This window comes from Lottia gigantea (assembly GCF_000327385.1).
Source record: "Lottia gigantea unplaced genomic scaffold LOTGIsca_35, whole genome shotgun sequence".
Classification (NCBI taxonomy): Eukaryota; Metazoa; Mollusca; class Gastropoda; family Lottiidae; genus Lottia; species Lottia gigantea.
In genome coordinates, this window is record NW_008709190.1 from 2,447,865 (window position 1) to 2,459,221 (window position 11,357).

Sequence of the window (11,357 nt, forward strand, 5' to 3'; positions counted from 1 at the left end):
TCCATTAGGTGAAAAAACAGATTTTTTATTGGATTTAAGAATTTTCACATGCTCGAACCTCAAAAAGAAAATCTCGATCTCCTTTACTAAGAATTTGTACAGTCTAGTACCAGAGGAAAAGAATTAAATCTAAATATCAATTTTTCCAGTGGATACAATTCAGCTCTCGGCCACTTTTCAGATTGAAATCTGACATCCAGTTTCAACTTTTATACAAGAAAAACGTACTGCAACGCTTTAGTTAGTCGACACTTCCTCGACATGAGTTGTTATTTCAACATTAACTGTGATAGGGAATTTAAACCAACAACAGGGATTATTCACGAAAGCATCAACCTTGGTCTTTGTAATACTGTGGTAATCGCCAAACAAAATGCAAACAACCGTGTCATCTCGATGCCATTATGTGAAACAATTTAGGATGAATGGAAAATTCAATAACATTCTACATATTATACTTCGTTTACATTGTCTTTTTTGAAAAGCAATTTCAATTTTTGATTCACACAATTTCTCAATTTTGTTTCCGTTTTGTTTTCAATCCGAACTGACTTAAAATGGGTTTACGACAATGATCCCATCTCTGCTGGTTTTCTGAACACGATTGATATATTGATGTTGACCAAAATTGCAAAAGTAATAACACTGTGTAAATGTCAATCAAAAGTGTTGCTTTTCAGCAATATGTGGTTAGCTATGACATACTTGTAGTGACAGGGCTTAAATCAATGGTGAACATTTCTTTCCTCTATATATTTATCAATGATCAGTGATTAGTTTCGTGCTAATTAATACAATAGAAATGACACTGATGTTAACAAGGGTCAGCGTATGGTGTTATAAACTGTGTCTACACGTTTAACAGTTTAGACATTGAAACTTTCCGGTACTGTGGTTTAAACCACATTTCTTTCATTTGCCTTAGTGATAACCGCACTATTGTTGTGTCTCCGAGGTTTCATTGTTAAAACTTTGAATTCTCAGCTTTGATTTTTCTATCGATTTTCTAGTGTTTATAGTTAGATTATAGGAACTTATTTTGTTTAAAGTTGAGATTTATGTACAAGGTAAGCGATACATTTCTGAACTTCTGTATTTTCATTTAATTCGATTCTGTAGTAACAGTTACAAGAATTTTAAGACTCGTTATTTTCTTTACATAGCAATGATAACCTTTAATACTGGGCCTCATCTTTCAACACATGTTTCTTCCATTTCTTCACCCGTTTAACCAATGAACATACATTCGTCCCATAGATATCACGGTCAAGGTGAAGTGCTCTTGGGCCTAGTGGACCTCTTACCTAAATGCTCGTATACTCTTAAGTTGATTAGCCAAAGTCTTCCATTCATTTCACTTAGAAGGATATAATAATTGAAAACGGGTCAAGTTTTTGCTAAGAAATGGGCTAATCTCTTATCACAATGTATATCTAAACACTATTATTAATATGAAAATATAATCTTAAAGATTTTCCGTCACAGATTTAATATGAATCGATGACTACTATTTTTTTTATATGTAAAACATTATGCTTAGCACATGTTCTCACATTTTTTTGTCTACTTTACAAAGTCATTATTATTATAAAAACGTGTTTATATCACACTTAAGAAAATGTTTATTGAATTGACGTTTCGATTTTAGACGGGAGGTTATGTGATTAAAGCCAACTGTTTTACTCTTTATTTGATTTCTATTTTTTGTCCCTTGCGTCAGTCACATATACATCCAACGATATACTGATCGTCAAATTCGATCGATCGAATCATTGAAATCGGGATTCTGGCTGGGGATTTTTAGGCTTACAATGCTTTTGCAAAGCAGCACCCTGCATCAATTTGTTCCCGATTGTGGTAATAGTTTATGGTTTACATGGCCTCCTCCTATGACTGTCCTGTACTGTAGAGACTAGGTTTTGTGGTCTCATTCTTGTTATATGTAAAGATAGTATTGTTGGAGTTTTCATCCCCGTTCCCCCTGTTGTAGGGGATGGCATGAAAGAAGCATCTAGTCGTGTGGATGGGCATTCAATAAACAATGGTTTTTTTATCGAAATAGAGAAGTAAATGTGGCAGTCTTGGAAAACTTTCCATTAATGCTTGACATTGCCTGTCTCCTTTATCTCAATCAGATGCAAAAAAGTAGAACGTAAAATTTATGTCATGTCAATTCATCCACTTTGGAATATGAACAATTTCCCATTTTTTCATTATTAGTGCTGGGTATCGCCAATCATGCCATCATAGATACGTATCGCGATTCAAGGTTCACGATACGATACATATTGCGTTATTGGGTAATGGGATAGAAATTAATATTTTATCTTCAAAGTTTCTATATATTTCATTTCAGAACTTTATGATATAACTGTGATTTTTGGTAACATAGTGGTTAGCGTCCACTGAGTTATAAAAAGCTTCAGTGAAAAAAAAAAAATGTTATATCATAAACCAACTTAAAAAAAATCACCACATATTTATGGAATAAAAAGTATCTCCAAGTAACGATACGATACATGTATCGTGGCATGTCGTATCACGATACATCGATTCACCGATATATCGTGCCAGGACTTGTTATTATCACTCGAATACATGAACATTTTTCCCGCTTTATCACTCTTTCAGCTTGTTGTATTGCTGAGTACTTTCAGTTGACATGGGCGTACAAAACAAGACTATTCTGATCTTAATAGACTTTGTAGAAACAAACAAAATAGAAACTATAACTTCATATTGAGAAGAAAAACTAAGACAGATACAATGCTCCTGTGTAAGAAAATGACTGTATAATCTATAGAAAAGTCCACCCGCCTTTAGAAAATTTTATCAAATCCAGACTGCGTGGAATTAAAATTGATTATATTTTTTAATATTTATTTTTAAATGATATCTACGTTCTAGATCGAACGTGATTAATTTTGTAGTCTACAATAGGTACGGAACGAGGTCGGTAATATTCTTTTTCAAGAGAAATTAAAATATAAGCTCTATACATACAAAGGGTTAAATCTGCCTGGGAATAATTTAAATGCCGATCTGGAAACTAGAATCTCTTTTCATAATTACCTTGTACAGAAACTGGACGTTGGAATTTATCCTGAAATCTGGTTTGGGTATATGAAATTTAGTTTTACCACTGGTTGAAGGGGGAGAATGCACCAGCTTCACATAATTTAATCTGTTTCCCTTTGTACACAGGGGATGTCTTTGCAATGTCTTGGTAGAATTATTTTAGTTTTCCATAAAATAAAAGTAGTGGTCCTTGTTTTATGAACTGAGCTAAAAAAAAAACATAGCTTTTGAAGAATTCTCCAGAATTTTTCACCATACGATATTTAACCATGCTTTAAGACTATTATAAAAATTTGGAAATATACTTGGTAAAGTAATTTTGAAAATACGTATAAGTCGTACATGTTGGTGACTGTGTAATTCAACCTTTGTATTTTTTTTTTATTTTTATAAATTTCAGATATGACATCAAGATGTGGTATTATCTTGGTTAGGTGAAGGAGAATGTCTTCCATTTTCAAACATGGCGTCGTTAATGAAGAGGGTAAGTCTTGTCCCTTTGAAATTTTTTCTTTTGGAAAATTTTAAAATCAAATGCATAGATTTGAATAAGGACAGTGATCACTGAACGGATGGCAATAGGTTGTCATATATCTTATTTTTGTTACTGATATAGGTGATAGGAAGTATAAAAGGAAGACCATCTCCAAGTAAACCAGTGAAACCAACGCCAACCCCAACACCGGAAGTACCATGTAAAGACACCAAAGGACCACCTTCTCCTGATCTCTCATCTTTACGCCCTGACGAACTTCAGATTCTAAACGAAGTTTTCAGACGACAAACTGAATTCGAACAAAATGAAATTAAAAGAATCGAGTAAGTATGTTATAAAGATGATGGTTTATTTTGTAGTGTAGTTGATTTGAGTTGAAAACAGCAGTCTCGTATGTCCCAATAAGCTTTTCTGACGATGGATCATATATCCGTAACATGTGTCGACCACATCATCAATGGTTCTAAAAAGTGATTGCTTATTTTTATGCTTCTTTTTAGAACCTATTTGTCCTTTCGACCACGTAAAAACTAGCAAATCCGGTAAATTCCAATTGACATCATATTGTAAAGATAAAAATGTCTCCAAAGAACATAGGCCAATTTGTAAACTAACTTTGAAAGCACTAAAAAAGAAACAAAAATAAATATCGTTAAAATATGACAGTTTAAAGGAACCTCAAGAGATTTTGCCTTAAAAGAAGGAAATATGTTAAAAACTGAAGTTCCTGTTTTATTTTAAAACTCAACACAATGACAGGGAGTTGAAATAATGGAAGAATACGAAGAGAAAATAATCAATATTATATATGAAATATTATGACGTACATTGAAAACATCTGTTTCTTCTCAAACTTGATAATTATTTGACTGATTTAAACATATAATTTATTGTGAGTTTAAAATTAATGGTGTATGTTTTTTCTCAATGGATAGATTTTCTTCTACACTCTGTCCCCTCTGTCAAAGTCTTCTGCAGCTCGTTTGTAGCATTGATTTTTGATTTGTATAAGTCAATGTTCATAATGTGCCCATCGCAAAAGAAAAAAAAACTCACTGACATGCCCATAATAATCTCAGTCGACATCTTCAAGCCACTTTCATTGACAGTTTTATAACACCCACTATCACGATGAGCATGTGTTCCACATCATTTTTCAACATAATCTACATATTCTCTAGAGCTCTTTGTTTTATTGACAGTTGACATTTTACTAACGTATACGTGTATCAGATTTGGACAAATCTGGAAATCCCAAGGTATATAATGAAACGACTGGAGTTAACTTATGAACTTACAGTCTATTAGTGGTGTAATATTGTTGTATTAATTATTTATGTACTCATTACTTAAAAGTAATTTCCTTTGACCAATTCCAGTTGAAAAATTCTATTGACTTGACTATATTGACAAGAAATTGGTTTTATTTTAACAAAAACAAAAACAGACTGATTTGACAAAGATTTATATGATATACGTAAAGATTAGGTTAAAATTGTATGATTTAGGTAAAGATTTTTATGTTTATACAAAGATCGACATGATTTCGGTTATGATAGTTTGAACAAAGATTGGTATGATTTAGACCAAGATCGGTATGATTTTGATCAAATTGTTATAATGTACGCAAAGATCGGTATGATTTTGACCAAGATTGTTATGATGTACATAAAGAATGGTATCATTTAGACAAGATCAAGAAATTGGTTTTATTTTAACAAAAACTTAAGGCATTTTTTGACTGATTTGACAAAGATTGATATGATTTACGTAAAGAATGGTTTGATTTAGACCAAGATTGTTATGATGTACATAAAGAATGATATGATTTAGACAAGATCATTATGATTTGGATTAAGATTATTTTTAACAAAGATTTGTGTATTTTGACAAGATCGTCATGATTTGGATTAAGATGTTTTTTAATTAAGATTGATATAGACATAAATTGATATATTTGGACAAAGATGAGTATGATTGAGACAAAGATCAGTATGATTTAGACAAAGATCAGTATGATTGAGACAAAGATCAGTATGATTGAGACAGTATGATTGATCAGTATGATTTAGACAAAGATCGGTATAATTTTGAACCAGATTGGTACAATTTGACATTGAATGGTATGTTTAGACAAAGATCGATATGATTTTAACAAAAATGGTATGATTTAGATCAAGATCTGTATGATTTTATATTTATTCACCAATCACCTTCATTACAGAAGAATCAGAGTAGAACTTGAAAAGTATGAAGATATGATTCGCAATCAATCGGAGATGAAAAAGAAAGTCAAACATGTAGATTTACGGCTATGTAGATTATGTTATAAAACTAAATTTGCTGATGGTATAGGTCGAATTTGTTATGATTGCCATAAGCGAGTTTGTGGTCGATGTGGTTCCTTTACAAGACCACGATGGAACACGAAGAAAAATAAGGTAGGCTTTAGTGGTATGACTTTCCATTTATTACGGAAACGTTCTGAACAGCAACATTGACCACATCCTTTGGTCATATTGGCCATATTCTGATTTTCATTTGACCACATTAGCAACAAGGATTCGGGGATTCCAGAACAAAAATTGTCCAGGTATAGAATCTGAGACAGTTCAATCAAAACTGCGAAATTTCTAAACCGTAAGTTTTGAAATTAGTTTTAAGTGAACGTTTTGTTTCAGAACAAAAAATAGTTAAGTGTAGAATCTGAGACAATTCAATGGAAACTTAATGAGAAATTTCTAAACTCAGCTACTGAACGATATTTGAAATTATTTCAGAGTGTACGGGGCAAATGGAGATGTAATATGTGTCAATTGAAAAGAGAAACATTGTGTAAAACTGGACAATGGTATGGAGGTGCCCATACACCAACTGGACAAGTCATGATGAAGAAAATCAGTTTTTACGGAACAGAAACGGAATCTGATGTTAGTGTAAGTCGGTTGTTGTTCCTATCCTGCATGTCAACCATTACTAACGAATTAACCTCTGAGAATTTTTCCAAATAACCTCTGTTTGCATTTTTGTTGGATTGTGAATGCTTGGCATAATGAAATTCATCGTTTTACGTCCAGGGCGAAGAGTGGCATGATACAAAATTTAAGTTGAGGATTTTGACACGTTTTGACCTCTATTACCATTTTCACCATTGAAATGAAATACTTTCCGAGATTCCTAAAATCTTTTATTCCTCGAGTTATTGTAAATGTCGTTTAAGTGCCTTGGTGGTAATCAGATCACAAATTGTACTACAATTGGCCAATAATGTATCTACTTTAAAGACAATGTAAGCCATCAACATATTCCCAATAGTTCCAATAAAACTTAATCACTTTCTTCGCACGCAAACGGCTAGAGGGGAAATACGAGGTGATTGTATTTATAGTAAATAGCCACATATAACAAAATTTCACCTCTGTGAGACATTTAAAATTGAAGGGTTAGGGAAAAGGTTATGAATATATCAAGGCAAAACTGGCATATTCTTTGATAAGTCTACATCGTTCACATTAATACATATTGGCCATAACTTTGGTTTAAATTTCATCTTCAAAATGACCCAGGATGACTATTAGACTTAACATTGATTTTGACTTGTGATTAAATGTCAGGGTTTTGTCATGTAATGATATAGAATAATAGTCTACAGTGTCACGAATCGGGTATTTGTCACATAGTTTATGGTTATAGAATCGAACTTCTGCTACATGAATATTACCTGTTTTGGCCAAAAAAACAAACCTATTATGTAAAATTGCCAGTACAACGTAAAAATGCTAGCGTAAGTACACCAATGTCGTCTTTTGCAATTGCTTTTTGTTATTAAGTTAAAGTATCAAGATTCGTGACTGTTATTCGACCATTAACTTTCTAATTCGTCTTACTTGCATGTTGAAATTGGTTTAAAGGCGACGTAATTTTAGTGATATTATATGACGCCGACTATATCATTTCAAGTCCATCTTATAATCTACCATTTCAACTAGTCTTTATCTGTCTTTTGGCCCCAGGACACTGGATTAATCAGAAATTTTGAGATAGAATAAAGAAATTAAACCTAGGATAAAAATAAACCTAATCTATATTATCAAGGAGCTGTTCTGAACAGACAATTATTTTATGTCTTTGAAATCTAAATTTAGATATTTTGAGGATAGCTTGTTCCAAATTTGGAAAATGTAAATGACATGTAGCTCATTATAGAACATCTATTGATGGAGTTTTTACTTAATATAAAGCAATTTATTTCATCGTACTCGGTGTGTTCTTTGTGAAGACCTTACAAATGCTGGAATGATCAATTCTCAAAGGCGTAGAGATAAATAGATGTAAGATATATATTGTCAAAATATTAGCCACTTGTATCCCCCCCTCTCCCACCTCAACTACCCCCATCCTCATTTTTCATCAAACTGCCCACCGATGCCAAATATACGACCCCATATGATACAAATAGCAATAATTGGTATAGGGATTCATTGTCCTTTTCAGAAGTAAATTCTAACTCGCGTTTCTTTCCATCAGATATGGAGAAGAATATGAACTCAAATTTTCACAAATTTCTGTCTAGAGCCAAATATGAACGACTGTAACATTTTGTGATATTAATAATGATTTTTGAATTATGAAAAGATTACATGTTAAATATCACGTTATGGCTAGACTATCATAATTGTCATTTACACCTCACATCGTTAATCTTGTCTTTATTTATTAACAGAGTTACAAGCTAGCATCACTGGAAAATGACAATGATAGAATCCCACTAGGCAATCTCACTGATTCGGAATTAATCCGCAGTATGGATAGTTCTCGAAATGCCAATCAGTTGTCTCCTAAAAGAGCACGTCGTTGTAGTCTTCCGGTGTCGTCCACATTGCCGGATGAAGATGAAGATGAGTTTGAAGACAATGAAGTTGAACTTCAAAGAGAAAGGCTATTATTCCGTCAAAAAAGACAACAACGAAAATGGCGGCGACGGTATTTACCGGACGTCTGTCAAAGTGAAGAAAGTACTGTCGAAATGACCTCCGACACAATGTTCTCTTCCGGTTTAAGCTCTGAAGATCGGAAGAGACCGAAATTAAAAAGTCGCTATAGATCATTACCTAAATTACAACTGACAACCAAACAACATTCTAAGTCGAAAGTGTCTTCAGATTCAATGACAGACGACAGCAGTGCCTTGTCATTTGTAGGAAAAGACAGTAGTCTATCTGATTGTGCTAATTCACCGTCGCTGTATTCTAAAATGAAGAGACAAGATGCTGTGTATTGTAGTAGTTCATCAAGTCTAGCAGATGTAAACGGAAATACTTCAAGTCCACTTCCACCCCGCCATTCTGAATCCAAGATGGCCGCCTTTAGAGCTGTTCAAAGTTGTTGTTATAATCTAGCATGTAAAGAAGAATTATTATCCAGACGTGTAACTCTTTCTCAATGTGAAAATATAGAAATATGTCAAAATAGTGCTTTCTCAGGTAGCCTTTAACATTAGTTTTTACTATCACTTTGTCTGTCGCCATAGGCTCTTATCTGTAAATAGATATTTCAGATTGTGTTCTTACTTAATCGTATAGTTACACTGATTTTATAGTAAGGCTGATTACTGTTTCGTGTCACACTGGTTCGCATAGTCGTCTGTTACTTATTGTCTGAACAAAGCAAATTTTTTTTTGAATTTTTTCTATATCTTTTAAGAGAATTGGAATGTCAGACTCAAAATTGTTTTCTGTAAAAAAACAAAAGACATCATTGTGTGCTCATGTTTATATTTTCATCAACGCTAAGACATTCAGTACAGTACTATTTTGAGGCTGCAATTCCGATTCTCATATAAATAATGAACAAAATTCACAAAACTTTTCTTTGCTTAGACAATAGTTAATGGAATTTTCATTAAGATATAGAATCTACGTGATTTATCAGTCAATAAGAACTTTGAAAAAATTCATGACATCCTTCGTCAATTTCAGTGCAGGCAACAACCAAGACATTATGATTGTCCATAATTATTCCCAGTTCTAAATTACGCAGAAATTTAACAATGCCACATACTCACGAAGAAGCACATATATACACACATGTGGATATGCAGGCCTAGTCAGTAACAATGGATCTCTTATCTTCCAGGCGTTGTTTCAACTGCTGCTGGCAATCCCCATGAAGTTATTCTACATAAAGATACCTCAGATCCTAGTCGTAGAAGTAAGTTCTTCTTCCTACATCTAGTGCGAGATTAAGGGAAAATTTTCAAAACGGCTGTTCATTTTAATGTGATTATAAAGTTGAATTCCTGAAGGCTATGAATAACATAGAACATACATGATATGTATTAATGATCAATTGTCTTTGGTATCTTCGACCTTAAATATATCGGCTTCAAACTCTAAAAGTCGGTGTGCGATTGTGTTGTCAACTTAACACCTCTTTGGCATGGTCACGTAGTAGAATTGATTTTGGTACTCTTGTCATCTTATTACTAAATTACTGAAATTGATTTTATTATCCAATCAGATTACTGTATTCCTAAACTTCGGGGATTTTTCAGCGAAAGGTCTGGGAATGAGAATAGTCGGTGGACAAGAAAGTGAGAATGGTGAAATGGGAGCCTATGTTACAATGGTTATTAAAGGTGGACCAGCCGATGTTCAAGGAGGAATCAAAGAAGGTAAACAAATAACCTGATATCAAGATGGGCAAAGCATTTCGGAATCTCATCGGATTCGCAGCTGTATGAACCTCAAGCAGATTGAAAAATATCAAGAGTTTGAATGAGGTCAGCTAAAACATATCCAGCTATTGATCAGTGTCTCCAAGAGGTCGCCATATCCTTACAGTCGTTGACAATCCAGTTGCTGTCAGATTCTGGTAGTCGCAAGGTGCAGCTGATCGCCCTATTGTATCAGGGGTATCGCATCCACTTTGACCTATACAAGTTTGTAAAGATTTTGTTTTTTATGCAATATCATATAATCACACTATTTTGAAATAGTGTATTTCTATTAACTTGATTTTGTCTCTGATATCCGACCTATAACCAGTATCATATTAGTAGTAGGTTAGTTTGAGTAGGGGTTTTTTTGGAATAACACAAACGATGAAAATATCTTTTATTCTTTGTATAACAATTAATATACGGTATCTTGAATTACTTCTTAACAATTGTCGCTATTTCTGCTTGCTTCAGAATACAAATTATCTTTGAAAGAAATAGTTCACAAAAAAGTTATGAATTGGAAAAGAAAAATATTACAAATCTCAACAGAGTCATTCAAAGACAAATGTCTTGCCAATCACGATATTAAATTATGTTCTGAGACACGCATCTAGCCGGGAGCAACATGTGTATCGTTTTCTAATTCCATTCAAATTATGCCTCTAAGATACACGCTTTCATATATTTTGATTATTTTAGGTGATCAGATTTTAGAAGTCGATGGCCAGTCTTTGGTCGGCGTCACCTTTGAAGAGGCACGAGCCATAACTGATAAAACAGGCAATGTTGTGCAACTAGTTGTTATTCATCAAGTTCCAAGGTATACACTAGATTGTATTTTTTAGATATTCATAATGTTTCATATATTTTGGTTGAAGAAGTATCCAATGAAGTCGATTATACTCAGTCCTCTTTGGGGTGATGGCCGTTCGTCGATTCTATTCTTGGAATCCTTACAGCAAGATGCTACCTCTGTAAGCAGAAGGATTTTTTCACTTGTCGTCCTTTATCTGCATTATTGAGTTATATGAGGTGGCATCAGTGTTTGTTCTTCTGTGCCTA

General features: G+C 33.4%; 2 protein-coding genes across 2 annotated transcripts; both read left to right on the plus strand.

Moving 5' to 3' along the window:
- Positions 1-3,739: 3,739 nt before the first annotated feature.
- On the plus strand, positions 3,740-6,429 carry LOTGIDRAFT_87888 (hypothetical protein; the record flags this gene model as incomplete). The annotated part of the gene is made up of 3 exons (XM_009058614.1): positions 3,740-3,897; positions 5,799-6,015; positions 6,355-6,429. Coding segments are annotated over 3 exons (450 nt in total), but the record flags the coding sequence as incomplete, so codon positions are not given.
- A 3,703-nt stretch (positions 6,430-10,132) lies between these two features.
- On the plus strand, positions 10,133-11,140 carry LOTGIDRAFT_121024 (hypothetical protein; the record flags this gene model as incomplete). The annotated part of the gene is made up of 2 exons (XM_009058753.1): positions 10,133-10,247; positions 10,995-11,140. Coding segments are annotated over 2 exons (261 nt in total), but the record flags the coding sequence as incomplete, so codon positions are not given.
- Between the last annotated feature and the right edge of the window lie 217 nt (positions 11,141-11,357).